The sequence below is a fragment of the Pelobates fuscus genome, chromosome 11 (genome assembly GCF_036172605.1).
Source record: "Pelobates fuscus isolate aPelFus1 chromosome 11, aPelFus1.pri, whole genome shotgun sequence".
NCBI lineage: Eukaryota > Metazoa > Chordata > Amphibia > Anura > Pelobatidae > Pelobates > Pelobates fuscus.
The window spans coordinates 84,013,742-84,040,109 of NC_086327.1; the positions used below are offsets into that span (position 1 = coordinate 84,013,742).

At 42.8% G+C, this 26,368-nt stretch overlaps 1 protein-coding gene across 3 annotated transcripts; it reads left to right on the forward strand.

Moving 5' to 3' along the window:
• The first annotated feature begins 2,944 nt into the window (after positions 1-2,944).
• On the forward strand, positions 2,945-26,351 carry SLC37A4 (solute carrier family 37 member 4). Of its 3 annotated transcripts, none has more exons than XM_063436853.1 (10): positions 2,945-3,000; positions 4,654-4,861; positions 7,103-7,335; positions 18,485-18,728; positions 20,251-20,412; positions 20,685-20,770; positions 21,727-21,840; positions 22,141-22,206; positions 24,152-24,290; positions 24,917-26,351. In XM_063436853.1, exons 2-10 carry the CDS (start codon positions 4,702-4,704, stop codon positions 25,081-25,083), a joined length of 1,371 nt encoding a protein of 456 aa, XP_063292923.1. In that variant the 5' UTR covers positions 2,945-3,000; positions 4,654-4,701; the 3' UTR covers positions 25,084-26,351. The 3 variants fall into 3 exon arrangements, with proteins under 3 accessions (XP_063292923.1, XP_063292925.1, XP_063292924.1); XM_063436854.1 differs by lacking the exon at positions 2,945-3,000 and adding an exon at positions 3,711-3,776; XM_063436855.1 differs by lacking the exon at positions 22,141-22,206.
• The last annotated feature ends 17 nt before the right edge of the window (positions 26,352-26,368 follow it).

Below are 26,368 nucleotides of genomic sequence, written 5' to 3' on the forward strand. Positions count from 1 at the left end.
AAACATAGATCCTAGTGTTCTATAGTGGAAAAACACACTATTTGCTTTTTTAAAATATGAACAGATAATTTGTGAGGTCTATTCTCTATACAGTGATGGGTGGTGAATTACAAATGGAAACTGCCAAATTTAGGACAGATATTCAAATGGATATTTCTATGTAAGGAATGTTCTGTACATGATAGTAAGTTCCCCAAAGCAACTTCATTCAATGTAGTCCAGGGTATGGCAGATATATGCCAAGGTGTGGTAAACAAATTTGCAAACTACACCCAACACACAGTTGACCTTGATGAATTCCATTTCATTGCGTGAGCCAGTTGGGCTGATTTGTAATAAAGGACTAAGTCCGGTAAGCCTAAACTACCATCAATTTTCCACCGATAGAGTTTTCCCTGAAATTATTGCTTTCTTTTCTGACAAAATAAACCTAAATATGTGTTTCTGAAGTCTCTGAATATCAACTATATTTGTATTTATCAGGAATGCTCTGAAAAGTAAAGTATCTTTGGCAGTGACACCTTTTTCATTGAATACACTCTGCTAATTAAAGAGATCTTATATGGTGTCCAGCAAGGTAAAATATCATGTAACAGAGAGGTGTGTGCTTAACATATAAGACATATAGTTAGCTTTAAAATTAAAAGAATCAACAGTAAATAAAATGTAATAAAGGACATCCCTGCCTTGTGCCATTCTGTAGTGATATTGCAGATGATAAAGCCCCTGAGTGAATACCTGAGCTGTTGGACTTGTATAGAAACTCTATTTTTTTTCGATGTGAAAAATCCATTAGATTCATCACTCTTCGAATTGTATCAGGGGCTTCTCTGTTAATAATAAATCCTACCTGGTCACGGATGATAATGGAAGGGAGTAGGGGAGCCAGTCTGTTCACTAAAATCCTTTGTAAAGATCTTCACATTTAAATTGGTGTGAGGCACCGGCCTGTAATTCTGACACATGGTATTGTCTTTGCCTTCTTCTGGCAGTATTTGGGGAATATTCCTCCATGCAGAACTTAATTAAAGAGCCTATGTAATTGAGGTACTAGCAGCTGATAAAATTAATTTGATATATTTGCCACAAATCCATCTTGACCATTGTTCTAATTTTTTTAACTAACAAAATATTTCATCTTCTGTTAGTAATGACATATTGGCATTGTTTGTTCCCAAGGTTGTGTGTTGTATAAGTGCGAGTCCTGCAGGATAAGAGGAATCGCTTATTTAAGTCTCCTTTGATCTTCAGTGAATATATACCTAGGTTTTAGTTAAGTTTTGAAAGTGAAGATTTCTACAGCAAACAGTGTGAGATGTCTGATTAGATATCACAGATCAGATCTTTAGTTGGCTATGGATGCTTCAGTAGTTCAGTAACCCTTTCCTCTCTGAACAATGATTACTGCTTGAGGGAGATGGCTGTAATTGTATTGTTTATTCCGAATATTTTCCTTATGTGGCATGAACCTTGTCTCCTAATATGAGCATCCTATCCGCTTACATAAAGCTGGTGTGCTTGCTGCATTTGCCTTATCTCCCACATTTTCAGTCCACTATGAGAGCTCAGAACTATTGTTTAGTATATAAAAACCAGACATCTTCCTGCATCATAGAAAAATAGAGCTTAACAGATGATGACCAGTATTTTAAATTGCACTCTTCCTGCAGAAATCAAAGTAAATAAATAAATAAGACACATCCCGTATGGGAAGAAGGAACCAATTCGTTAATGATTACCCTCCTAGTAAAGACAATAACAGGATAAAACTATAAAAGAAAACAGGAACATATATTACATAGCGTGATATGTATAATAAAGATGCTTCATACCACATAAGTGGTTGAACTCACAATCTTCAGGGCTAGTAATATTAGCTCTATTTGATGGCAGTGTAAATAAAGCTCGAGCAGACGTCTCAAGCCGCATATGGCTCACAATGGAACACTGCATAAAATAAATGAGTGGTAAAAGCAGCCTGTAGGCTTCTGGAACCATAACCATGTTTCTGGGAGACCCTAGGCACAATCCTCCAGTAATGTGTTTAACTGTTTGGAAAGGGCTTGAATTTGCCCCTTTAAAGAAACACTATAGTGTCAGGAATACAAACATGTACTCCTGACACTATATTGTTAAAACTGCTGTTATGGTGTCCAATCCCCCTTGCCCACTGTTAAAAAGGTGATTTTAGTCTACTTTTTTCCAGCGCTGTGCCTGTCTCGCTGCAGCTGTCCGCACCTTGCTCCGCCTCCGTGGCTGATATATCAAATTTGACAGTCTCTGCCAATCCAATGCTTTCCCATAGAAAAGAATTGGGAGGCAATGCATCTCTATGGGGAGTGTTCAGTGACTCCATGCAGAGAGCGTGGAGACACTGAACATCAGTGCTGCACACTGCGTAGCACTGACCCAGGAAGCATCTCTAGTGGCCGTCTGAGTAACTGCAACTAGAGGTGTAACTATCCAGTAGTAAAAAGGCAGCTTTAACATTGAAAATCCTGCAGGGACAGGCTATAGACACCAGAATAACCACATTAAGCTGTAGTGTTTTTGGTGACTATAGTGTCCCTTTAACTTTGTCCCCTATCGCGATCGATGGATACGAGAAAGTGCTATAGCAGCATGAAAATTGCAAGCGTTCTCATTCTGATAACTTATAACTGTAACATGTTTTTAATGAATGAATGAGTAAAACATTTGCAATTATATGTGCTGATTGTATCACCACTTAAAATGTAAATACCAAAACTTGTGCTTTATACAATAAAGAATTAATCGCATTGCTCTATATATCCATTTGTGTAATGAATGTGTTAATTACCAGGAGTACCTCTCACAGTTGCCCTTTGCTATTTGAGCAGAGCTGTCTGCCAGCCCCCTAGAGCCCTGAAGCTCAGCGTGTTTTAAATATAGTCCCAGGACAGTTACATGTAAAACTCTCCTATTACAGACAAGAAGGCTCTGTGAAGGAAGCAGACTGGAAGTGATTGCCTGGTTATGGTGAGTACAGTGAGCTAGTCATAGACTCAGTACCCCTATATCACTATTCTGGTCTCACTACCAAGTGGTGTAGTGTGAGTACTATCTGTTTTAGTAACTTTTATATATATTCTTTGCCAGATTTAGAGGCATTATTTATAATTATTTCAAATGCTTGCTGCTGTAAGATATCAGCTTATGTACACACTTTTTCTTATTTCTTAATATATGTATGCTTACACATGTAATTATATAGGTATTAAATATGTAACTTTAGGTTTTTTTAACCTTTTTTTTACTACTGCATTAATATTGAATTGTAAAATGAGAAAAAAAGACATATCTTGGTTAATGAAGTTTGAGAGTTGCCTCTATCTCACACAGCATTAAGACTGTGGTGATTGAAAAGCATTCAATACACTACATGCAGTATTGAGGGGGTCACAATGACAGTTGCAGATCCGGTTTGACTCATCCAGGTAAATACTTAGATGGACTAACCTGTGGCCTATGCCATTTTCTATGGAACTTTGCAAATCTGTTACCATCACTTGTTACCATCAATTGATTTACATTGTATAGACTTTCTTTCACACACGCACACAAAGAAACAAAACAGGAAAGACCAGTATTTAGTTTTTTCTCTCAAACTTTGTAAACTGTATGAAAGGTTTTAATAGAGACTGTAAAACACTCACAGTCCACAGACTATCTAAAGCTTCACATACGGACAGCAAAGTATGCACTGCTGACACTGTGCAATTGAGTCTTATTCGCTTTACGACCTTTCCTCTTGGGTGAGCTGCTCAGATCTATATATACCCCTATAGGTTGGGGGCCAGAACCCGGGTCATTGCTAGTACCTAGTGTTTATGGGGATATACAATGGGTTAAAAGGTTTTAGAGTGAGTGCGACAAGTACAGTGTCCTCTAAAAACCTGGCCACATTCTAGTTAACTAACCACTATGCTTTCCACGTACAGTTAAGGGAACCTTATGTTCTAGATCACAATCGCAGACTCCTTACCTAACAATGCAAAGGGAGCTATAGTAAGGCTGTCTGTGTGCATCGCTTTTTACTCTCTGGACTCTGTTTCAATAGAAACATTACAAGAAATCCAGTATTTAGCTGTATCTAAAGAGCACCTTTAAATTACCTAGTTTTCTTTTATAAAATGATTGTTGTGGACTAAGCACATTCTTGTTTACACGCTTTTTTCCCCCCCTGTTTGTACTGTTCTACTTTAGACTTTATTTAAGATGTAACAGTATTGGTAATGTTAAACCCACTAAACCATTCAGAAAATAAATAGGCTGACTGTGCCCAAGGCCAAGTGCTTATTTGCTGTCACTGTGCGTATTTACTGTCACTCTGCACATTTCAGTAAAGATTTGTTCCTGCGTGTTGACTGTTCCAGGTTAATCATTCTCCCTCTAGTAATTGCATAGTCTTCCGGGGAGCAAACATCTTACTCAGCAGAAACTCCAGGGAGAGTGTCAGAATCCTGCTCAGTCCAGTCCTATGCTCTCCACTCTGCACAAGTCAATTTAACACCAAAGGGACTTTTGTTGTTCTCTAAGGGAAGCTGTTTGGGGAAAGTGGATTGTTTTGACTGTGTACACCTCTGACCTTTGGGGTTGTTTGAACACTGCAATACTTTCATGCCCCTGTAGATCTGCCCTCAGTAATCTTCTAGGATCTCCTGTTTGGAGTTTGACAAGATGGCGGGCCAGGGCCAGGGCCAGGGTTATGGCTACTATCGGACAGTCATCTTCACTGCCATGTTTGTGGGCTACACCCTGTATTACTTCAACCGCAAGACCTTCTCTTTTGTCATGCCATCTGTGATGGAGGAAATAAAACTTGACAAGGATGATCTGGGTAAGTGAGCTTTCATCTTATATATGCGTTGTGTTTAGCTATCTGAATTGTCTGCATGTGTGTAATTTAATTCTGTATATGTGTGTAAAGTGTACAGAAGTAAATGTATATGTGTACATGTAAGTGTTCTGTAAACACTTGGAGCTCATATCCAGGCAGCTGGGTATGTAGAAATTAGGAAGACAGAATCCTTTGGTTTTGGCACCAAGGATGGACTGATGGGCCCCCGAACAAGATCAGGTCCCAGGTACTTTGAAAACCAATAGACATGCAGTAACTAAATGGCAAATATAACTTTCATGTATTGTGTGTAATCATTTGGTTGTGTATGTGATTTGAGTGATATATACTGCAGGTATGTGAAAACAATGTGTATTTATATATAATTTCATATCCTCGTTCTATGTGTGAAAGTAGGGGTGTGTGGTTAGTAAGGTTATTCTGTAAAGTGAGAATTGTGTGGAATTTAAAGTGAATTAAAAGTAAATTTCAAATTAAAACTACACCCACCCCAGCCTCTATCCCTCCCTGTGCAACCACCACAGTCCATAAGCCACCTGCACCTACCATAGCCCCTATGCCTTACAGTACCCAACTGAGCCTCTGTCCCTTCCGGCACCCACTACAACCCACATTCCTTCCTACACCCACCCAAGCCTCTATCCCTCCCTGTATCCACCTCATCTGCTATGCACTGACCACAGCCCCTAAGCCACCTGCACCGACCATAACCCTTGTGCCTTCCAACACCTACCTCTGCTTCTATCCCTCCTTGCGTCCACAACAGCCCCTATTTATTTCTCCACCTACTACAACCCCTATGCCTCCCTGCGCCCCCTACAGTCCCTATTCCTCCCTACGACCACTGCAGCCACTGTGCCCCGTGCTCCCACTACAGCCGTTCTACCCCCACTGCAACTACTACAGCCCAGTTTCCTCCCTGCACCCACTTCAGCTTCTATCCCTCCCTGTGCCATCTACAGCTCTTCTGCCCACTGCGCCTATCGTACGTACACACATACTGCAGCCATTATGCCCCCTTGCACAGTAGAGCCTCTATTAGCCATACAAACACACACACACACTACAGCTCCAATAACTTCCAGATGCTGACTACAAAATCTATCCCACACACACAGAAACACAACCAGCCCTTTCCACTCAGATGCTGCAGTGCAAACAGAACCATCTACACACACCCATACACAAGGAGTCTCACTGTATACACACAATGCCACAAGCAGCATTCCCACACATGCAAAACCACATGCAGTCTCACTACACATACACATCACAACAACATCCACACCATTGCAATACTGCATACAGCCTCCTCCCACACACACATTCAATTATAACAATCACTTCGATAGCACCAACATATTCTGCAGCGCTGTACAATAGGTAAAACATGTCAAACAATTCATTCTAACAAAACACGTTGACATACAGGAACACAACATCACTAGGAGCATCCCACATATGCAACCCCACAAGTAGCCTCCAAACACATTTGTTTGGAAACTCCTTGTATGGTTGCACATGTGGGGGACACTACTTGTGATGTCATCAGCAAATACAGTGGAAGCATGTAATTACATTTGCATAAAACACTTTTATTAAAACACAGTTTTTTCTTGGATTAGCCCATTCAAAGTAAATCTGGCCATGTTTGAGACCCTGAGGGCGTAGGAGTCATGCCTGTGTTGCTCTTATACAGCCATCCTTGGTGCTGGGCAGCGCGCACATAATAGATGTGTGAGAGCTGCACAAAGAAGGGGAAGAAGAGTAGTAGTTGCCAAAAACACCTTGCACCAGGAGGGGGCTGTTGATCCCGCACTGTGAGCTGTCAGTCCGCCCCTTGTGTGAATGCAGTGTTCTACCTGAGAGTAAAAAAAATGTGTAAATTCAGGGGTGTATTGATGTGTGAATGCAATGGTATATGTGTGTGTATTGTCCGTGTGTATGAATATAGAAGTATATTTGTGTCCTTTTGGTATACATGTGGAGAGAGTGCAGGGGGTAAAGTTTCATATCCACCACAGGGCGCCATACCTAGAGCATGAATATGAGATCTGTCAAGAAAACAGAAACCTAGAAAATCCTAAAATTCTTGCATGCTCATGGCTCTAAATGATTGTGTTGGGTATAGCTGGTTTGTGTAAATGTCTTTGTTTATGCCCATTGTATTTATGTACCTGCATATTTAATGATAAAGCAATATAAATATTCTATCCACAGGTCTGATCACCAGCAGTCAGTCTGCAGCATATGCAATCAGTAAATTTATTAGTGGGGTCCTGTCCGATCAACTGAGTGCTCGCTGGCTGTTTTCAATTGGCTTATGCTTAGTGGGTCTGGTCAACGTGGCCTTCTCTTGGAGCTCCAGCGTGTCCATTTTTGCCATCCTTTGGTTTCTGAATGGTTTAGCACAGGGGCTGGGTTGGCCTCCATGTGGAAAAGTCCTGCGTAAGGTAAGCAGTGCTGTACATGTGTGTAAGAATTCCTTTGCATCACACAATATAACCTGTATTTTTACAGGAAGAAATAAATAATTATATTAATGCTCGGTTTTGGGTGGGTAGAACAGCTGTGCAAGATTTGTTGTGCTTGGTAACTCTAATAAAAGCCTAACCTACATGGTTGGAATACGTGAGTTAAGCCACAGTATTGAATGCATCTAGAGTGAGAGATCTAGTACTATACGAGGTGTGAAGGATTTTTCATGTATTTGCCTGTGGGCCCTCAGTTAAACCTTCTCCCTGCTGTTTAAATGCCTGTATCTGTTCGGTTCAATATGTATGTACCACTTTAAGAACATTTTTCAAAAGTTGACAGTTGGCAGTTAACTCCTTGAGCCATTATTAATTGGCAGTTGTCTCCCTGAATGGTGTTTCTTCTGGTTACTGGGGGATTTGGGATATTACCACCTTCTATACCAGCGGAGATCTGGGGATTTAATATTGCAGTCACGTTACAACTGGTTGGCAGCGGCGGGATTTTCCCTTCTACTTCTGTTACAACAAGCTTTCCAAGCAGACACTGGGAACAGTGAATGGAAGGCTGGTACACCCTGCTTAAAAGAGATACACTGAAAGAGCTACTGGAAGCTCGTGGAAGGATTGCTAGCAACAAAACCAAGCAGGTCATTATAGCAGAGTTAATGGAGCTAGACCGAGAGAACTTGGTTGCAGCAATGCCAGCTGTACAAGAGATGGAGACACCAGTGATTCAGGAGGAGGAATCACCAGCCAACAAAGAAATGAGGGAGAAACTAGCATGGTTCGGTCCGAACCCAACGGCTGACATTATTCTGAAAGTAATGAGCCTTTTAGCGGAGGAGGCTAAACAAAAAAGAGACGCAGAGCTACAATTAAAACTGGCAGCGGTCCAGCAGGAAGCAGCACACTTCCCAAACAGTGAGTACAACATAGCGGATACAAAGAAAATTCCGTTCAGCGCTTTTAAAGCTTTTGACGAAAAAGACTGTGAGATTGATAAATATTTAGCAGATTTTGAGCGGCAATGTAACCTGCACCGGATAGCTAAGGAAGAATGGGTTTCAATATTGTCAGGAAAGCTGTCAGGCAAAGCCTCTGATGCTTTCCGGGCTGTACCAGAACAGGAGATCCATAGCTACGCCAGGGTTAAAGAAGCACTCCTGGCCCGTTATGCAGTAACCCCAGAGTCCTACCGACAGAAGTTCAGGGACTCACGCAAAACCGCTAAAGATTCCTACGTGGAATGGGCATGCCAGTTATCCCTGTCGGCCTCGAACTGGGTTAACAGTAGCCAGGCCGCCACCGCGGAGGAGATTTTGCAACTGATACTCCTGGAACAGTTTTACAACCATATCCAGGCGGATGTCAAAGACTGGGTGAGAGACCGCAGGCCCCTGTCTCTACCAGAGGCCGCCAAGTTGGCGGATGAGTATGCGGATACTCGCAAAACTAACCAAGTCGCACCACGGGTACAACCTCCAAAACCTTCAGTGCCATCACACCCACCAGCAGCCCGATACCAACCCCCTAACCGACCGGTGACTTCTAACTCTCGCTACCCACGACAGGATGTCAGCGAGCTACGTTGCTTCCGGTGCCGACAGCTGGGTCACATCCGACAGAATTGCCCCATGGTCAACCACACCAGGTCAAATTGGTCTCGACCTGGGTACCAGCAACCACCAGCAGCAGCCCATTGTGTAGATTCGACTTGGGGTCCCAAGGAGCTGGGTCAGGAAGAACCACTGGGCACCCTTTACGAAGCCCTCATGGTGCAATCCACCGTCACAGACAATCGGAAACACCATTGCCAACTGGTCATGGTTAACGGCAAGACAGCACGGGGATTAAGAGACAGTGGTGCGACCATCACGCTAGTACAACGACATCTCATTAACGCATCGGAGAAGCTGGGGAAATCAATTGCTGTGAGAGTGGCAGGGGGGGCAGTGTATCGCATTCCTACCGCACAAGTACACCTGGACTGGGGTGCGGGAGCTGGCAAAGTTCAAGTGGGCGTAATGAAAGACTTACCCTCTGAAGTCGTGTTGGGCAATGACATTGGGCCCCTGACTTCGGCATTCGCCTCAACCACCGCTCAAGAGGCCCACGCAGTAACCACCAGAGCACAAAGTCGCGCTGCCGAGAGCCACCCGCTTCCTACTGAGACCCAGGTAAGCCAACCCGACCTACCCCTGACTATAGAACCCCTTCCCTGGGACACCCCAGAAGACTTTGGGCGGGAAGTGACCGGAGACCCTTCCCTCAGAAAGTATCGAGAGAAGGCCAGGCGGGGAATGGGGGGTTTAGAGAAGGAACAGTTTATCTGGGAAAAAGGCCGCTTGTACAGGCTCACTGAGACACGGGTTAACACACCTGGGCCTAGGCAAAAACGCCAGCTGGTAGTTCCACGGAAATACCGGCGGGAGTTATTGAGAATTGGGCACGACGTTCCTCTGGCAGGACACTTGGGAATACGCAGGACGGGATATCGGGTAACCCAGAACTTTTTCTGGCCTGGGGTATCCGATGACGTCCGGGCGTATTGCCAGACGTGCGAGATATGTCAACGCATAGATAAGAAGGGAGACCACCCAAAGGCTAAACTGGTCTCCATGCCCATAATTGAAGAACCGTTCACGAGGGTAGCCGTGGACATCATAGGACCCTTGGCCCAACCTAGCCGTTCCGGCAAACGTTATATCCTCACAGTGGTAGATTACGCCACCCGTTACCCCGAAGCGGTGGCCCTTTCTAACATACAGGCTGAGACGGTGGCAGATGCGCTAGTCCGGATATTCTCCCGAGTGGGCTTTCCCAAGGAGGTACTGTCCGACCAAGGTACACAGTTCACGGCCGAGGTAACCCAGCAGATATGGAAAGTCTGTGGAGTTAAATCCCTGACTAGTTCCCCATACCACCCCCAGACTAATGGCCTGTGTGAACGCTTCAACGGGACGCTAAAGCAAATGTTGAAGTCGTTCACGGGGGCGTACAAGGATTGGGAGCAGTTCCTGCCACACCTTCTCTTTGCCTACCGAGAGGTGCCGCAGGAATCAACCGGATTCTCACCCTTCGAACTCCTATATGGGAGGCGGGTGAGGGGGCCTTTAGATCTTATCAAGGACCACTGGGAGGGGCAGACGGAGATTGAGGGGACCCCGGTTGTACCTTATGTGCTGGAACTGCGGGACCGCATGGAGGAACTAGCCCAGGCGGTGCAGGGAAACCTCCGGGCGGCCCAGCAGCGTCAGAGGGTATGGTATGACCGACGGGCTAGGCACCGGAGCTTTCAGATCGGCCAAAAAGTCATGGTGCTAAGACCGGTCCGAACAGACAAGCTCCAGGCCGCCTGGCAGGGCCCCTACAAAATTATAGGGCAGATATGCGACACCACCTACACCATAGCTAGCTGCGAGGATGAGGATGTGAAGCAAACCTTTCACATCAACATGCTTAAGGCCTATCAGGAACGGGCAGAGGAAGTGACCGCTATCTGTGCACCAGCAGGGGAAGATACAGAGACACTACCTCTTCCCGACCTATTGGGCAGCAACGAAGGGAGGACCCAGATAGAGAAAGTCCAACTAGGCGAACAGCTGGGACCACAAGAGAGGGCTCAAGCTGTCCGCTTGCTAGAAACCAAACAGGCCACCTTCTCTCAGGAGCCTGGGTACACACTCCTAGCCGTCCACAAGGTGGAGACTCCAGGGCAAGCACCCCTGAGGCAGCCCCCTTACCGTATTCCGGAAGCAGTCCGAGAAGGGATGCGGAAGGAAATCGATGAGATGCTTCGGCTAGGGGTAATAGAACACTCGGAAAGTCCTTGGGCCTCGCCGGTAGTCCTAGTACCAAAGAAGGACGGGACAACCCGCTTCTGTGTGGATTACCGGCGACTCAACAACAAAACAGTTTCTGACGCCTATCCAATGCCGCGGATGGACGAACTGCTTGACCGTATCTCTGCAGGGAAGTATCTGACCACAATTGACCTATGTAAGGGATATTGGCAGATTCCCCTAGCAGAAGATGCCATACCCAAGTCTGCCTTCATCACCCCGTTCGGCCTATACCAATTCCGGGTTATGCCATTCGAGATGAAGAACGCCCCGGCCACCTTCCAACGGATGGTGGACCAATTACTGGGAGGTCTCCAGGACTACGCATGCGCCTACCTGGATGACATCGCCATCCATAGCGATACCTGGGAAGCGCACCTAGAACACGTAGGGGTAGTATTAGATAGGATAAAGGGGGCCGGGCTGACCTTGAAACCAGACAAATGTCATTTGGGTATGGCGGAGGTACTATATTTGGGCCACCGAGTAGGATGTGGTAAGCAACGGCCGGAGCCGGCTAAGATCGAGGCCGTTGCCAATTGGCCCACTCCCCAAACCAAGACACAAGTCATGGCTTTCTTGGGCACAGCCGGCTATTACAGACGCTTTGTACCAGACTATAGCGCCCTAGCCAAACCCCTGACCGACCTGACCAAAAAGAAGTTACCCCGACAAGTCCTGTGGTCCCCGGAATGCGAGGTGGCTTTCCAAGCACTAAAGAATGCTCTTGTTAATGCTCCAGTGTTGGTTACCCCAGATCCTAACAAAAGGTTTATTGTCCACACAGACGCTTCAATGTTTGGACTGGGGGCAGTACTAAGCCAGATCGGAGAGGATGGGGGAGAGCACCCGGTGGCATACCTGAGTCGGAAGTTGTTGCCAAGGGAGGTCAGTTATGCCACCATTGAGAAGGAGTGTTTGGCCTTGGTATGGGCACTCAAAAAGCTCACACCCTATCTCTATGGCCGGGCCTTCACCCTCATCACGGATCACAATCCCCTAGTTTGGCTCAACCGGGTCTCAGGGGATAACGCCCGTTTGCTGCGCTGGAGCCTGGCGTTACAGCCCTATGACTTTACTATTCATTATCGCCCAGGCAAGCAAAACGAGAATGCTGATGGACTGTCGCGCCAAACAAACTTGGCCTCAGATTAAAAACTTTGGAAAGACCCGTCAACCCTATTGGACCAGGAAAGGCCCAACCGAGTTGCCGGAGCAGGGAGAAAAAGGGGGGCCATTGTGAAGGATTTTTCATGTATTTGCCTGTGGGCCCTCAGTTAAACCTTCTCCCTGCTGTTTAAATGCCTGTATCTGTTCGGTTCAATATGTATGTACCACTTTAAGAACATTTTTCAAAAGTTGACAGTTGGCAGTTAACTCCTTGAGCCATTATTAATTGGCAGTTGTCTCCCTGAATGGTGTTTCTTCTGGTTACTGGGGGATTTGGGATATTACCACCTTCTATACCAGCGGAGATCTGGGGATTTAATATTGCAGTCACGTTACACGAGGTATGTTCGGAAGAAGCGTAATTTGATAACATTTGAGGAATGTAATGTGAGCCGTGAAATTGCACGGTAGAAGCAATTTGAAGCCAGTGTCGGAAGTCACACAAGCTTTCTTTGTGAATCTGAGCAATGTTAAAAAGTATGATGAAGGGAGCGAAGGCAGTAAAATGCACAATCTGTGTTTTTGCTAATGAGCAGCATTAAAGGATTATGAATGAATGTTAATTAATTGTAACATTGACAGCCACTAGGGGTGCTTACATAGAAATAGCCAAGTGAAACTTTGCTTTTTCAATCAGATGATCCATAGAGGCCATCTGATTGGCGCAGAGCGGCATTTAGTCACGCATGCACCCTAGCCTTCAATACTTTTGAGTTGGAAATTATTGGATTGGCTGTGATCATCAAAATTGATGATCTCAGCCAAGGAGGTGGTCCTAGCCATGGAGAAAGGGCCGCGTCATGGGAAAAAAGGTAAGTTAACCACTGGTGGGGGCATTCAACTATAGAAACTATAGCGTAACCCCCGTCTAACCTTTCTCTTCCAAATAGCATAAAACCCCAGTTATCTGCCTGTTTTGGGAAAAACTGGTAATCTTTTGTGTTTCTGATCGTGTTGAGAGGGCTGCAACATGGGGGGGAGGGGTTAACAGAAAAAGAAAAGAGTGGAGAGGATGATTCCGGTTCAGAGATTTCTGACAGATCTACTTCCGATTCAGAGTCTTGTGACTCTGATGAATCTTTTTTTAATATACATTAATTAGTAAGACATTACTGTGGTGAAGGAACCGATAAATCTCAGATTAGCAAAAGAGGTCATGTGTTTCCTCTTCCATCCTAACTTTAAGAAGGCCAAGTCCAGAGAATGGAAAGCTCCAGTCAAACGAGCATTCACCACCAAACATTTTAAGACCATTTTCACTCAAGCTCAAGCTTGATTATCTATTTAAAGTAAATTTCTTGTCTGTAGATTTTGCAAGCCCTCCCCTAACCCCGCCTAGATTTTCTATGGCTGTCCAATCACAGACCTCCCAGTGCAGCTCAATGAGAAGTCAATGCACGGCAAGTGCTCTTGGCAATTTCTTGCTTCTTGAGTTTAACTCCAAATAGTTACACTATCAAGATAGAAACATAGAATGTGACGGCAGATAAGAACCATTCGGACCATCTAGTCTACCCAATATTTCAAAATACTTTTAATTAGTCCCTCGCCTTATCTTAAGTCTAGGATAGCCTTATGCATATCCCACTCATGCTTAAATTCCCTCACTGTGTTAACCTCTACCACTTCAACTGGAAGGCTATTCCATGCATCCACTACCCTCTCAGCTAAGTAATATTTCCTGATGATATTTTTAAACCTTTGCCCCTCTAATTTAAGACTGTCCTCTTGTTGTGGTAGTTTTCCTTCTTTTAAATATAGTCTCCTTCTTTACTGTGTTGATTCCCTTTATGTATTTAAATGTTTCTATCATATCCCCCCTGTCTCCATACATGTTAAGATCCTTTAACCTTTCCTGGTAAGTTTTATCCTGCAATCCATGAACCAATTTAGTAGCCCTTCTTTGAACTCTCTCTAAAGTATCAATATCCATCTGAAGATACGGTCTCCAGTACTGCGTACAAAACTCCAAGTGGGGGGCGGGGCCGGGCCGCCGAGCAGAGCGGCAGCAACCTAAGCCAGCTCCGGCTAAACACAGCCCAAAAACCCGCTTAAAAACCCTAAATACCCGCTAGAAACCAGGAACAAGCCGGGAACCGAGGGGAGATATGCCCGGGAGCGGAGTACTGATGATCCCGACCTGCTAACAGCACACAACGAGCACGAGGCCCACACGAGGCCTAGACACATATGGCCCACGATGAGCCGAAACAGCGTCGGAGCCAGGGGTCCCGGCCCGGTCCCGCTCCCCCCCCCTTGTACAGGCCGATGGAGGTGATCAAGGCCTGAAAGCCCACACTGCGGAGGCTGGGGGAAGAGGCCCACAAGGCATGGGGCCTGACCCCATTTGAGACCGAGATGACCGGCGAATAACTCACTCCCGCACAGCAACAAGGAAGGCAGGTGACGGGAGCCCACGCTGAGACGCCTTAGTCCCTGGGGCGGCGGGCCTCGCGGCTGGAAGCCACCGGGCGGCTGACCAGTCGACACGGAGCCGGCCCAGCTCTCCGGTTACAGGTGTGGTCCCGGAGACTGTGCCCCCAACTCTGCGAGCCCTGTGACGCTGAGATGCGCGGACCAGTGGCCGGGAGGACGTGCCGACGGCAAGTATGAGACCGGAGGCGGGTGAGGCACGACTGGGCTGGAGCTTCATAGGGGCCCTGCTGGGAATGGGGAGGTGCAGGAGGGGGCGCCATGCGGACTTACCGGAGAAAGAAAAGCTGGAAATGCCAACACCTCCAAGTGCCCACAACGCAGCGGGGCCTCGAGTCGACACGGGGATCTGCCTTGGGGGGTAGAAAGGGGGGGCCCGCCAAACTGGGGAAACCAGGGGGACTTGGATGTGCGCAACCTGCCCAACGCACATATAACCCTGCACTGGAACAAAACCCGAGGGAGACCGAGATTCCACACCGCATGATCCCCCGTGCCGGGCACATCATAACTCTCCCCAGCGAAGGGACTTTTGATTCAACATGAGGACAATTGATCTCTAGACTAGCACGCACACAAACTTTAATGTCTCTACTACTGCCTAATTACATAGCCAGGCTGTTACATTGGGTGACGACTTTTAACATGCTTATACCTAGGCATAGAAATGACCATGCTTATTGAGACACATATATATATATTATGTTCTGTCTATACACATTTTTAAATTCATGATTGCTGCGAAAATGTTCTTACTCTGTCATGTAGAAACTGTTTAAGTTGTCTAGTTGCCAGCGGAAATTGCACAATTTGTTTTGCTTAAAAATGCAAAAATGCTCCTACAGGGGCTAAAGTTTGCTGTTAATCGCTTAGTCAATGAGCTTTTTACGTCACGGCTTAATTGTTATATATTTGCCCTTCGCATCAGCTTCAGATTGCATATGCGATACATGGTTGTTCACTACAATAACCAGGTGATTGCCTTATAAGACGTAAACCAATACGTTTCAATCTGAACACTGCAATAACCATGCTCATTGAGGCATACGTATATACTATCAGCTCTGACGACTATGCACTCATTTCGCGGCGCGCTCATTTTGCGATTAATTGACCGTGGTCATACTGTTAATAGGATTCTTCATCGCACCGTGATGCATGTCTCATATATTGTTACCATATGCGATTACCGTACCGCACACTATATTGAATTTCGTTAAATGCTTGTATATTCTGACAGGCAACCATATACTATATCTATCACCCGGTATTATGCCTGCTCATGCTTTTTTGTGACATCAATAAAAATATTCAAAACAAAACTCCAAGTGAGGTCTCACCAGTGTTCTGTACAATGGCATGATCACTTCTCTCTTTCTACTGCTAATACCTCTCCCTATACAACCAAGCATTCTGCTAGCATTTCCTGCTGCTCTATTACATTGTCTGTCTACCTTTAAGTCATCTGAAATAATTACCCCAAAATCCCTTTCCTCAGATGTTGAAGTTAGTAGGGTATCAAATATCCTATACTCTGCCCTTGGGTTTTTACATCCAAGGTGCATTATCTTGCACTTATCCACATTAAATGTCAGTTGTCACAGCTCTGACCATTTAGTTTACCCAAATCATTTATCATTTGGCTTATCCCTCCTGGAACATCAACCCTGTTGTAAATTTTAGTATCATGAGCAAAAATACATACCTTACCATCAAGCCCTTCTGGAATATCACTGATAAAAATATTAAAGAGAATGGGTCCAAGTACAGATCCCTGAGGTACCCAACTGGAACAGTGTCAACAGGATGTAACAAAACGGGTTGCCTGACTGACAGCCAGGAGTGTGTAAAAAGGTTAGTTTATATAAGTGCCCATTTTTACTGAAATCTACACTTTTTTTGTAAAATTAAAAAAAAGGCCACCCTGTTGACGCATAAAACACGTCTACAAGTTAAACGGATTCTCCAGTGCCAGAAAAACAAACCCGTTTTCCTGGCACTGCAGAATCCTTGAGTCCCCCCTCCCTCCCACCCCCCATCCCATGTTGCTGAAGGGGTTAAAACGCCTTCAGACACTTACCTGAATCCAGCACCGATGTCCCTTGGCGCTGGGTGAGGCTCTGCCCATGCTCCTCCCCCGCCCACCTCCTCCAGCGGGGAGACCTAATGCGCATGCGTGGCAATGGCTGCACGTGCATTAAATCTCCCCATTGGAAAGCCTTATTCAATGCTTTCCCATGGGGATTCCGGCGACGCTGGAGGTCCTCATGCAGAGCATGAGGACCTCCAGCGTCGTTTAGACGACCAAAAGTCGTCTAAGAAGCAGGAAGTCGCTCTCGTGGCTGTCTGGTAGACAGCCACTAGAGGAGGACTTCACGATGCAAGGTAATTATCGCAGTTTAAAAGAACTGCAATAATTACACTTGCAGGGTTAAGGGTGATGGGAGTGGTCCTTTAAGTAACTTTGGTATATCACAGGTGTGTACTGCCTCTATCCGCAGTGGAACACTACATTTTACTTACCACGGATTTCATTTTTCCTAGGAATAGAAGCAGCACAGGATGCCTCCCTTCTAATAAATATTTTGGCAGTACACTGAGTGGCTTTTGGGTTGGGGCTTGTGGGCTGGGGTTTTATTTTATACGGAGGAGGAAAGTTAGCAAGTGCTTAACTTTTAAATTCCCTCCAATATACAGACTGCCTCTTCTGTTGAAGACGGCTGAAATTTTCACAGGTATGTACTGCCTTTAATTCTAAATTTATGGTGATAAAATTTAGTTATTCCAACTGGAATAATATTAAATCTTCCTTGAAGGAAGGCTTTATATATAGGCAACCAGAACACTTCATCTCCTCGTTTTAACCCTGCAGATGAAAACATTGCAGTTCTGCAGGCACAGCAATGTTTTCATTGCAGGTTTAACTTGCTTCTAGTGGCTATCAAAATAAATAAATATATTTGTGCCATTTTAAATTTTTGTATTTTGTTTTTTTTGAATGTTCACCTATACATTGTTATAATAAATACTACTCTATAAGTTTGTTTGTTTTTTTCCTTTAATTTTTTTTTTTATTCTCCTCTGTTCCGTTACCATATTGTGGAGTATTTCTATCCAGAGACTTGGGTCCAATATACTTACTCCAGGTAACAGATTTATTTACATATACACCTTTCACATTGAGGCGTGTTGCGCCTTAGACATAAGATATACATTGTATACCTTTTTCTGCACATCTAGTGGCTATCATACTGACAGCCATTTGAGGCACTAAAAGTGTGTCCTTCAAATAGTGTAGCTCATCTTATTGATGCAAAGCAGCATTTTGCTGCGGATACGCATTTGCCGTCAAATACTTTCCTATGGGAAAACATTGGATTGGCTGAGATAATTGATCCCTTAATCTTCTCGATGCCAAAGAGGCGGAGCTGCACACTTGAGATAGATATACTAAGCTGCAAGGGAGGATAAAAGATAAGTAAAATTAAATTTTTCACCCTGGCAGCGGGGGCCCAGTAACCTAAACCGTAACTATGGCATTATACAGTTAGGAATACACGTTTGTTTTCTTAACACTCTAGTTCCTTTAAGTACTGGACCGTTGGTGATCGATGAGGAATTGCTTGAAAAAAGAAATGATACTCCATATTCATGTTTTTTTTCCCCTTTGTGTCTTTTAGTGGTTTGAGCCATCCCAGTTTGGAACATGGTGGGCAGTGCTTTCTACCAGCATGAATCTAGCAGGCAGTCTTGGTCCAATCATCGCCACTCTAATAGCTTCCAGTTACAGTTGGCGCAGCACCCTGTCACTCTCGGGATTTATCTGTGTGGGAATTTCTGTCCTCTGTCTCATTCTCATAAAGAATGAGCCAGCAGATGTGGGTTTGAAGAACATTGAACCAGGATCCAAGAAAGGGAAGAAGGGTGAGTAGTTCAATAAGTCGTCTTACTATTTTAAATATGTCAGTAAACCATGTTAATTTTAATTTTAGAAAATAGATTTACCGATTTGTGTATTACAAATCCACGTTGCGCCTAAAAGTGCAGATATTGCATCTAATTTTATTTTATTTTTTTTAAATAAAAGCCCTTCGATTGAACCTAGTAACCTAGAAGTTGTATTGGCAGGCTTGCCAAAAGTTCCACACAGACTTTCAAATAATCTGTTACATTGATTGTGTCTTGTAGAATTACATTGATTTATGGGGAAAATGGGGAAATACGTTATAGGTCGTTTTTATTACGTAAAGATGCTAATAGCATCATAGTATACAGGCCCATTGTAAGACTATATTCCTATGTGGTAGCATATGTGATTTTGGTTCCTGCGGTTGCTATGTTTGCTACCCACCTATTTAGCTTACTTGACATCCAGAGTGGAAATATATGTTGGCACCACCCCCTGAACTGTAGAATCTTGTGTGGATGCCCCCTCCCTCGCCTCTTGTTAGGGGAATTACACACACACACACACACACACTTTCACACTTTATACGTACACAAATACTTAAACATATATACTCGATTTAAAAAAAACACGTTTATTTTTTACAATGTGGTGCACACAACATTCCTTTTTCTATCTTTGTCTTGGGCAGGGCTGGAGTGGAGCCTCACTCCTTCGATCCCGTGACAAGTTGATGGTTTCATTTCGTGCACTGACTGCACAGGTCCCAGCATCACTGTACTGATGCCGGGGCCGCAGGATCCTCCTTAGACAGAACTTCTTTCCCTACAGCCATCACTAGTGACTTGCCTTTCTTCAGGCCTAGTTAAAATACTAAGACAAAGTAGTCCCTAGTCCTAGTATATCTTTTGACTGAATTGGAATTTCAGTGAAACACAGTCAATGTATTTTATAAAGAAAACCTCTTTATGAAGTACTCACAATCTGTTTTTGGGGGGTGACAGTGCCGCTTTAAATAGTCCGTGCTTTGCTCTAAATATCATAATGCCCAGTTTGTCCTGCTTTATAATACATTTGTATTTAGTTTTGAAGATTAATACAGGGTTGTGTTTATTCCTCTTTTCACAACTCTCTGTAGCCTAAATGCAACTATTTGTTTGCTAGTTTATTATGCTGTATTGCTTTGTGAATAAGCCCTTTATCTTCTGAGATCATGGTGGTCGAGGTATAATGTGATATTTGAGTTCATTCCTCGGCTCGTAGATGGTGAGATTTTGACAGAACTTATGAAGCCATTGTGTATTCCTTTTCCAGTTTACCTTCATTAGTTAAATGATACTATGAGGAATTACCTCAAAAATTAAATTATTTACCTTAATTCAATAAGATATAACCTTGAGATAACATAAAACACATTTTGCATAGATCTTTGTCAATACTATATTCAACAATGGCGGTTTTATAAACCGACTCCATACAACCAATACAATGGTCTGTAACCAGGTACACCTATTCCCATCTATTGCTGTTTCTTCTTAGGTTCCCCATCTGCAGATGAGACGACTCTGAAAGAGTTCCTGTTCTCGCCATACCTTTGGCTGCTGTGTGCTGGGTACCTTGTAGTATTTGGGGTGAAGACCTGCTGCACAGATTGGGGACAGCTCTTCTTGATTCAGGATAAAGGACAATCTGCACTAATTGGTGAGGTCACCACAAAGCATGTCTAAAGTGCAAAGCTTTTTCACATTGCTAAAGATTAATTACATTGCTAAAGATGAATTAACAAAATAATAAATTGATAAACACCGTTAACTAACTATGGCTAGCACCTGGAGTGTGTTCGATACAGGGACTACCAACTTTTCCTCTTTTCTAAAAGCTATACAAAGAGCTGGAATCAGACTTTCTTCAAAAGTACCATAATGTTTGTGTGCTTGTCTTCCATATATCCTACATACCTGTTTCTGCAACAGGCAGCTCCTACATGAGTTCCCTGGAGCTTGGAGGTTTGGTGGGAAGTATCGCTGCCGGCTTACTTTCTGATCGGGCTGTAGCTAGAGTAAGTATTGATAAATACACATTCCCTTTATGTGCTAGCTGACCTAATCTCGCACACCTTCTCACTGTTTATCATCCAACTTCATTTCCCCTCTGCCGCTGTCTTCCCCTTCACTCTCATCTCTATTTTTATATCTAAACAACGCAAAGAAAGTTGCAATTTTAAAAAAGCTTGCCAGACCACTTATTACTATATTTAAAAAAAACAAGCAAATAAAAAAAGCTTAGATTTCCTCATCAGCCACATAAACTGTATATGTACCCTTCATGCATACACCTAAAATATACAAAAATAATTAAATATTGGAGTGCTTTAAATCTGTTAGTTATGTACATCTAATAACGTTCCAAAAATGAAAAACAAAGTGCAACAGCAATCTCAAACTTCAATAGTGTAAACAATTTCAATATTTAAAAAGTTTCTGATTGTTGTTGCCCTTTATAAGTGTTCACATTGTTTTGCATTTTTTGGCACTGTAGTTAGATCTACTTTTTTGGCCACCCACGTCACATTCACTTTCCACTTCTTTTCAACTGTCACTCTTAATATTTCACTCCAATAGTCAATTCCTCTATTTTCTTATAGTCCTTCAAACATCTCATTCTTTTCTCTACTGCTTTCCATGATTGTTTTTTTTCCTTTAGATTAACTGTCTTTCTCTCACTCTTTATTACTTTGATCATCCCGCTAGTCTAGTTCATGTCATGTTGTCTAGACCCAAATTTCCCTTTCTTCTTCTATTGGGAATTTTAAAGAGCGTTCACACATGGATGCTCTCTAAAATCTCTACTGTCAACCTGCCTATCCCTGCATCATACACCTTCGGCCTCTCCACCATGTATTTTTCATGTCTTCTGCCTGATCTGTATCCCTGATTAGTTTTATGCTTTTAGTTTACTCACATGATCACATTTTTTGTTTCGTTTTTTCCTCATTCTTTTCAACACTCCAAATAGCTGGGGTTAAAGAACTATGGTAACCCTCGTCATGGGCTTCTCCTTTCTATGATGGCTGGAATGGCAGTTTCATTATATCTGTTCCGGGTTACAGTCACACCAGGGTCATCCAAGGTAAGTCCTCATGACTACTCCTTACAGGGATTTTATTGGAAAATATTGTGATTGCTTTTGCTTTTGACTGTGCGATGAAACTGTTGGAGACTTATAGTGTTATGGTCACATAAGTGTTGCTTAGTTGAGAAAGTGGTGTAATCACAAATGGAATGATGCACCTCTGGTTCTATTCTATATTCTCGGATATATCTCCTTCCCTTGTCTTTTATCACATACTTATTTCTATAATGGACTATTATTTTAAACTTCTGCTATTAATCTTTATATTGTTTGATCTTTCTCCTTGTCTTCTCTCAGGTTGAAGGCATCTGGTCTCTTGGTCTTCAACCTCTTGCTGAGATGTCTGGTTTCACTGAACAAGAGGTCTCTCTGACTTTACTTCTTCTCTCATACTGCTGTTTTCTGTCTTCACCTGTTAGAATGCTTGATAACTTATTTAGCATTAGTGATAGATCACCAAAAGTGAGAGGCTGAATTTGATGGGTGCATGTCTCTTTTGAGCTGTGTATGCAACTATGTCTCAATAGTGATAGATCACTCACTTTTTAGTATTCATATTGACAAAATAAACCTAAAAATACTTTTTTTTTTTTTTCTCAACATTAAAGGAACACTATAGTGTCAGAAATACAAACATGTATTTCTAACACTATAGTGTTAAACTAACTATATAGAGCCCTGGCCCATTAGATCTCATGGGAAAGGTGTTTAAAATGACGTTTTCTTCCACGCTGTGCCGGTCTCGCCGCAGCTTGCCCTACTTGGCTCCATCTCTATGGATGAGATCAACAATCTTGATAATCTCAGCCGATCCAATGCTTTCCCATAAGAAAGCAGTACGAGGCTTTTGCGTATGTGCTGCAAAACGCTGCACTGTGCCAATCAGCATCTCCTCATTGAATCAAATCATCTTTATTGGTAACGATCAGCACCTCCATGCAGAGTATGGAGATGCAGAATGCCAGTGCACACATTGTGCTGTACTTAACTAAGAAGCACCTCGAGTGGCCATCGGAGTGGCTGCCACTGGATGTGTTCCTAGGCATCAATGTAAACACATTTACAGTGCTCTGTTTGCAGGGACAGGCTGTAGACAACAGAACCACTACATTAATTTGTAGCTGTTCTGGTGACAATAGTGCCCCTTTAAGCTTAGGGTTTAATTTCCATCATATATGTGGCTTGTTAAAGCATTGTTTTTTTAATAAACAATTTATCTATGGCTTGGAGCTCTTACACACATTGATGTTTTTGCACAAATCCTTCTGTTATGCATCAATGTGAATTCAAATGGACTCTGCGTTCAGAAGTGGCAAGGTTATTCATTAACCAGGATCTGCTGAATTAAGTTCAAAGTCTATTGTGAGCTGAGTGCAAATGAACTGTTTAGGGATTGATTCTGATAAAACATGTTAAATAATCAAAGCACTGCGTGATTCCATGGTTTGCTGACCTGTCACTGCCGAGTTGATCCCAAATGTAGGTAAGTTTACATTCCCAACATGGCTACTGAAACACCAGGTTTTAATCATAGAGTAAACGGTTTGAACGTCCTTACACCAAGCATAAACCAAATTATCTGTTGTACTATAATAAAAATACCTGTGCCTTTGGTTTTATTAAAAAGTTAATTTCCATATATTCCAGAAAAAGTTGTTTAAACTATTTCGTAAAACTGCATTAACTTTAAAGACAATATGTACCTCTGTATTTGCAAGGTAAAACCAAATTTGGGTCCAAATCCCTACATTCATCGTTTTCTATCCCAGAATATTTCTCCAGGAGTACACTCTTTGGTACTTGTATATACGACAGATATTCAACAGCAACAAAACTAACAGTAATGTGTCTTTAAACTACAAACTATGTTTTAGAAATTATGTTTGGCTAAATTAGATTATTTGGTTTTGTTCTAAATTAAATTTTCTGTTCCATCATATGTTATCAGTAGGTCATGAATTCACCTAAAATGTGCTGGTGTAATTCTGCCACCTGATCACAGATGGTTATACTCACAGTAATGAAAATGTCCCTCTTTCATTGTTTCAGAAGTTAGCTGATATGCCTGTATGAACATTTTGTTGAAAGATTTGCAGAATATTTGTTAATGGCATGAGATTTGCAGAATATTTGTTAATGGCATGTCAATTCCGTTTTATATGTTTTGAGTATCTGTAAAACTCAGATTTATACAAAGTACCAGATGTAGCAAAGGGAGTCTATAATGACTTCTATTTTGCACATCTACCATACCGAACAAAATGTGCATCACAATTTATTATTAAACTTTTCTGCTTTGTCATTACAGGTTTGGATCCTGATTCTAGGAGCAGTTTTTGGTTTCTGCTCATATGGGCCGATTTCTTTATTTGGCGTTATAGCCAATGAAAGTGCCCCTTCAAATTTCTGTGGAACATCTCATGCTATTGTAGCCCTTTCTGCCAACAGTAAGTGAAGTCTAAATACCAGCAAGTAGCCTTCAATGGTGTTCATAAGATACATTGTGGAGATTATACTTTGATTAGTGTATATACAAGAGTGTTACTTCTAGAGCTGATATGTCAAATTGTTGTAGAAATATTGAGAAAGCTTACATCAGAATTAATGTGCTTAAGTATTGTTCCAGAACATGTTTGCATAGTGGCTTCAATGCAGGTCATTCCCTGGATCTAGACACACTCCTATACTGCCACCTTTCACCCTCCAAGGTTGCCTTGAAAAGTTCTGCGGCACCATTCTAAGAGTGAATCCGTTACCTGGGTCCTCTCCTGTCTTCGACCCTCCCCCCCTAGCCGGCAGCCGCATGAAATTGCCTGTGTGCCGGTGAGGGTGTTGTAGGCAAGACGCGGGTGGAGAAACCTTGTGTGGCTTCCAGCCCCACATCTTCTGATTGTTCACTGGCTGATGTGTAAAAGAATCTTATTGCATAAGCATATAGCATCTCTTTTTGTATATGAGCAATTAATGGAGGATCTTTTCCATCTAAACAGATAATTAATCATTTTGTACTATACACAGGTTTCAAAGTACAAACTAGACCAAGCTAATAACTCTTTATCTGTTCTTTCTGCAGTTGGAGGTTTCCTAGCTGGACTTCCATTCAGCACCATTGCCAAATACTACGGTTGGGACACTGCCTTTTGGGCAGCGGAGATCACATGTGCAGTAGTCACTGTACTCTTTTTCCTTTTGAGGAACATTAAGACAAAGATGGGGCGTCTTCCCAAGAAAACAGACTGAACTGTAATCGGTGAACCCGCCCCCTCGGCTATCCTGCGAGAGGAACATGAGAGGTCTGGAAATCAGGGGGAGAGAGATGTGGCGGGTTCAATAAGATTAACTTTTGTTTCGGTAAAATGTTGCAGGATTCCAATTCTGCAAATCGAATGATGTGGCCTATAATCTTACAAAAACATTTCCCGTAACCCATCCTTAGTTGCCTTCCTAATAAAGAGACTGTTAACATCAAACTAAAATTTAGGAATAATGGGAAACAAATTAAGATTTAATTTTGAATAAGGATGGACTATTTTAACCCCTTAAGGACCAAACTTCTGGAATCATGTGTGACCATGTCACGTGTCCTTAAGGGGTTAATCTGCATCGTTCTTTGGGATATATGAATGATGGTAGAATATACCCCTTCAAATGTTCTATCAGGTTTAATAACTAGCCTAATTATTTTATTAGCCTCCAGCGAAGTTACAGATGTGACAACCCAAGGGAAACAAATTGATCTACAGCAAACAAAGAACCAAGTCTACTAACTGACTTACCTGGTGTTTAGTTCAGGACACTGTTAATGTAGGAAGAAGCTGAATATCAAGCAAGCATTGCACTACGTCAGTCTGCAAGTAAAGCACAATAACTGGAAGACAAATCCCGTCTATCACACAATGAATTTTGTGAAGTTCTCCATTTCAACGAAGGCATATTTTCCACTCTGATGTAAATCATCTGTTTAAATTTATTGTATGATATGAGTTAATATATTTTGCAAACTGTTATAGAAGAAAATAGCACCTCAGTTATGCAAACATCAATGTGAATATTGTCCGTAACGACGAGATACTTGAGACTTGCTGCTAAGGAAACTGTGACTGGAAGACTAATCAGGATGACATACTTAGGCTGCAGAATTTAATACATTTCTTTTCATACTGATTTTCAGCTACCTCTGTTTAAAAAAAAAAAAAAATGTCGATCGAGTTCCATAAGGTTTTTTTTTCCTCCACCAACATTTCTCATTTCCTCCATTGTACATTTGAAATGCTATAACATCTTCAAGTGCTGACCATAGTGGTCTGGTTCTTATAGTTTTAATAGAAAATACAAGACACAAAAGTGCTAAAAGTACAAACTTTACTGTGAAGTATTTGGGTGAGTTTTACCGTACTCGCCAATGTATGTTAAAAATTTAAAGAAGTGGTTTCATTTCACAAAGACTCGGCAGACTGTAACTTCTGTAACATCGTAACCCTGTGCTAAAATAAAGAGTATTTTGGTCTAATTGGTAGTAGGAAAT